At 35.9% G+C, this 5049-nt stretch overlaps 1 protein-coding gene across 1 annotated transcript in view; it reads left to right on the top strand.

Moving 5' to 3' along the window:
• The window catches only part of LOC106868737 (sodium- and chloride-dependent glycine transporter 1), a 57878-nt gene that overhangs the window by 20243 nt on the left and 32586 nt on the right, over window positions 1–5049 (top strand). Inside the window, exons 2-5 of the mRNA XM_014914134.2 lie at window positions 1394–1583; window positions 2634–2765; window positions 3446–3782; window positions 4700–4832. Of these exons, the coding sequence (XP_014769620.1) occupies window positions 1394–1583; window positions 2634–2765; window positions 3446–3782; window positions 4700–4832 (792 nt within the window). The remainder of the gene's footprint in view (window positions 1–1393; window positions 1584–2633; window positions 2766–3445; window positions 3783–4699; window positions 4833–5049) is intronic.

A 5049-nucleotide genomic window follows, 5' to 3' on the forward strand; every position in this document is an offset into this window, starting at 1 on the left:
ATATATATATATATGTATGTATGTATATGTATGTGTATGTATACATACATACACTTATACACAGAAATATGCATGCATACATAAGCCTAAGTGATTCAGCTGAAAAAATTTGGTGAGAAATTACAATTTTGATACAGCATATCTGAAGGATTGCCACACACGCACGCACACACATATGCACAGTGGATAATTGGAGCTTCTTAATATGGCATAAAGCAGTGCTCAACATAAATACGTAAGCAGTATTGATTAAATCCTGAAGGACACAAAATACTACTATAAACAAATGCATTGCAACTACTGCCACCACTGCCTCCTCCCTCATCCAACCAATAGCAACATCATCACTACTGTTAATTTCATATATACCGTACTATCGCCCACACACACATACATGCACTAATACCACCACTACTGCGATTTATTCTAAAACCAGCTTTAACTCATATATGTAGTCCTTCCCTATTTAAATCACATCATTAATTATCTAGACTAAGTTCAAAGCCAGATTTTAATGAAATGGTGGGGGTGGCAGGGTAATAGAAGTGAGTGGAGGGATACATGTCTGTGTGCCGTATTTTAACATGTATAAGGGGATCACCTAATTTTGAGGGCTTAAAATTTGGGAAAATGTTTTGGGGGGGGGGGCTTTGGAAACAATGGAAGATGTATAAACAGATAGATAGATAGATATAGATATATATACCACATCCATCTCTCTATCTATCTGACTATCAATCTACCTATCTATCTATCTCTCTATCTGCCTGTCTATCTATCTATCTGCTTATACATCTTCCATTGCCTCCAAAGCCTCACCCCCCCCCAAAAAAAACAATGTTCTTTTATAAACAAAACCCAAAAAAACACTTGTTTTATATAAATAAGCAAGATCTCTGTATTTTCACAGAATTATATTTGACAAGCGCTAATATATGTATAAAATAAATGAAAGAAGTTATTCCAAAATTCTGACGACTTTTTTTTTCAATATATATATATATGTGTATATGTATGTATATATATATGTATGTATGTATGTGTATGTATATGTGTGTGTGTGTGTGTATATATATATATATATATATATATATGTGTGTGTGTGTGTGTGTTTGTATGTTTTTATTTCCTTGCCTTGACATCACATGATAGCTGCAAACCATTATGCAAGCAGTTTCTTTCATTTCTGGTATTTTGGTCAGTTTGCTTGTCTGTAACTTTTCTATTTCTACCATTTCATATTTTACCTCATATAAACAAATATTTTAATAAATTGATGTTGATGATGATGACAGTGGTGATATGCAAGATAAAAATAATTGTTCTGATAAGGTCAGTAGTGGTGGAAGATTTTTTTGGTTTAACTAATCATTTCCTTTTGTATATTTTGCAGGTTGTGAAAACCATTGATGAAGAATCAAATTCTTCAACTAGTGATGATAGTTCCAGTATCTCCAGTGATGAGAACAAAGACCGAGGCAACTGGACAGGCCGCTTAGACTTCATGTTGTCTTGTGTTGGCTTCGCTGTTGGTCTGGGAAATATCTGGCGATTCCCTTATCTCTGTTATAAGAGCGGTGGAGGTTAGTTTTATATGAATTCTACTCTTCTGCCTTTAAACATCTACATTGGCCACCTTCTAATTAATCCCTCCTTTCTTAGTTTGGTTTTCTTTTTCTTCTTCCATTTTTCCAGTTGATACCTACTTTTTTATCTTTCTCCATTACATAAACTGTAAAACTGCAACATCAAGGTTATAAGTCCTCCAGCAATGTCCCCCAAGTGTCCATATCCATAACCACACACACACACACACACATACATATTCTCAAGCCTGTGAAGGAGCCTTTACATGGTTGCTTGACCCACTTGAATTAGCAGCTAAATCTCAACTCACTATTATCCTTAAATAAAAAAGAAACACCTACTGTACTTGGATAATGTAATCCTATCCTGTCCCTACAACAAGGATATAGTTGACAAGGCTGGAACACCTGATCATATGTCTGTTTGATTAGAGTTGACCTGTGACTAAACAGCACATGCACATACACTCACACACACACACATTGCTTATGAAGCCAATATTTAGGTGATATCAAAAGCATTTAAGCAAATGGACATGATAAATTTCCCAGTTGTCTACATTGTTGCATAGAACACCCAACTGATGAGATATAATTCATCTCTGAGTGGTTGGCGTTAGGAAGGGCATCCAGCTGTAGAAACTCTACCAAATCAGACCGGAGCCTGGTGTTGCCATCCGGTTTCACCAGTCCTCAGTCAAATCGTCCAACCCATGCTAGCATGGAAAGCGGACGTTAAACGATGATGATGATGATGATGATTCTCAACCTAGTGCATAGCTCTCCACATGATTGCACAGTCCTACTAGAAATATCAGCCAAATTACCTTCAAATCTCACCCTACCTTCTTGAAAGCAAAGAGGCAACATTAGTCCTTAATGTACAAAAAGATGTGATGTTTAGCTGGTATGCCTTTGATCAGAGCTGACTGAAGATGCAAGCACCCACCCAACAAAGTATGCAAGATTGCTGCTTATAACTCACTCCTTCTGTTTGTATCATATATATAAGCATGTCTAATGCTCTTGTATCTTTTTGTGTTTCAGGTGCTTTTTTGGTTCCTTATTTTTTGTTCTTGTTTCTGTGTGGAATTCCTCTGGTCTTCATGGAAACTTCTTATGGTCAATTTGCTAGTTTGAGTCCACTGGCAGCATGGCGAATCAGCCCTATGTTCAAAGGTACGTTTCTACTTTGTGTGTGTGCATGTTTATTTGTTTGATACTGATTATTATATCTAATGTCACTGAAAGTTTCTCATCCTGCTTGGCCACAACAGCTGCTGGGAAATCAAAAGTTTTGATTACATACTTTATGCAACTGCATCCAAAAATAGCACCATTTAGCTGACTGATGGTGATTCACTTCCCAACAAGCTTCAATCATTAGCATACTGATTTGCGGTTCCCTTTTATAAATACTACAACTACATCTGTTCTTCTAAACATTACTAGTTGCATACCCTCACCACCCAATCCCACCTATGATATAAGCTCTTCTCTCACTGTTCTTCCAGTGTCACACTTCTCAGACACTTGCACTAAACAATTCTGTTTATTTCTTCTTTCTTGGAATTAGAATCCTTGAGAATGCCATATAGATACTCAAACCTCAAATTAAACATCAACCACATTAATTTCTTCAGTCTGAGAGGGAGGACCAGCAAAGTTGATGAATACAGCCTCTTATTAAACACTTTAGCCATTTGGATGTCCATTTTCCTAATATTTGGTCTTTCTCTAACTTTTAGTCTTTCAACTGACTAAATTACTATATAAAGTAATCATGTCACTTCATTTAATGCTGTAGTCTTTACCAGAATGATAACATTCCTTTAATCTAATATATTTTTTTGTTGCAGGAGTTGGTTATGGAATGGTGATCGTGTCAGGCATCGTATGTATTTACTATAACATCATCTTAGCCTGGACACTCTACTATCTGTTCTACTCATTCAGAGAAATACTGCCTTGGAGTAATTGTGAAAACAAATGGAACTCCAAGAACTGTGCTGTCACCGAAAGGCAGAATGTAACAGCAACCCCCAACAGTATTGTATTTACCACCAATGGTACTATGTTGACCAATGCCACCTCACTTGTCGGACTCTCAAATGCCACAGATTTGGTAGACAAAATGACTAATGATGATATCTTGTCCAATGTCACAAAAGTATCACCAAGTGAAGAATTTTGGCAGTGAGTTTTCTTATTATATTAGGTGTATGTGTATCTGTGTTTGTTTGTCTGTCTGTCTGTTTGTGTATGTGCATGCATGCATGAAAGAAAGAGAAAGAGTACAACTATAATTAACATATAGATTGTACATATAGATTGTACAACACTCCTTATTTGTGTTGGTATGTTCAGAAAAATGTTACACGGAATGCATTACCATCATTACATTATACCTTTACATCTCTATTATAAACTGTACTCTAGTATGGGCTTAGCTGCAATGTCAGAAACAAACTAAAGAAAATATATAGTATTCATATTTGCATACAAAAATGTAGAGTGCTCAATGTACACATTAGAAGTGTATAGAGTGTTATAAATATGTGTACTAATGCCAAAATCTTTAAGCATGAAGAAATAATCTTATCAGCACACTAACTAAAACCATCTCTTTGTGAAACAGAACACCATACTCTTTTTCTCCCCTACCCAAATAAAGGAATAAAATAAAAATCAAGAATATACAGGAAGAAAATAGCTTGCAAAAAAAACGAATGGATACACACATAGTTGTATGGCTTTACAAAGCTCATACCAACTCTACATGTTTTGATGCCACTACCTGTCACCTTGGACAAATGTCTCCTACCATAGACTTTTGCCTATTGAAGCCTTCTGTGAAAGCCTATCAGATAGACCAATTAACCAGTTTATCACTAACACCTGGCCTTTGGATACTTCTGTAAGCTTTTGAATCAGGTTTCCAATCAGAGGTTCCTCCTAGTAGTCTCAGATGTTCTAACAAAAGTCATCAGCAGCTGCTCCTTTCTCCCTCTGTTTAAGCCATTTCAAATATATATGTAATGTCTACTATTTCTCTTTCTTCTTTCTCATCATCAATTAACTCAGTCACTCTGTTCTTTCTTACAAATGAAAAGGTTGAAAGTGTTGGACATCACTGATGGTATTGAAGATTTGGGTATTATCCGATGGGAACTGTTGCTTTGTCTGCTACTTGCATGGGTTGTGGTATTTTTGTGCCTGTGCAAAGGAATCAAGTCTTCTGGCAGAGTAAGTTGTTGTTCTTTTTATGATTATTATTATTATTATTATTATTATTATTATTATCATTATGAGTAGTAGTAGTAGTAGTAGTAGTAGTAGTAGTAGCAGCAGCAGCAGCAGTATTGTATTTCACCCATCTACACATTCTGAGTTCAAATTCCCCCAAGGTCAACTTTACCTTTCATCCTTTCAGGGTCAATAAATTATGTACCAGTTAAGTACT

Source organism: Octopus bimaculoides, chromosome 20 (assembly GCF_001194135.2).
Source record: "Octopus bimaculoides isolate UCB-OBI-ISO-001 chromosome 20, ASM119413v2, whole genome shotgun sequence".
Taxonomy (NCBI): Eukaryota; Metazoa; Mollusca; class Cephalopoda; order Octopoda; family Octopodidae; genus Octopus; species Octopus bimaculoides.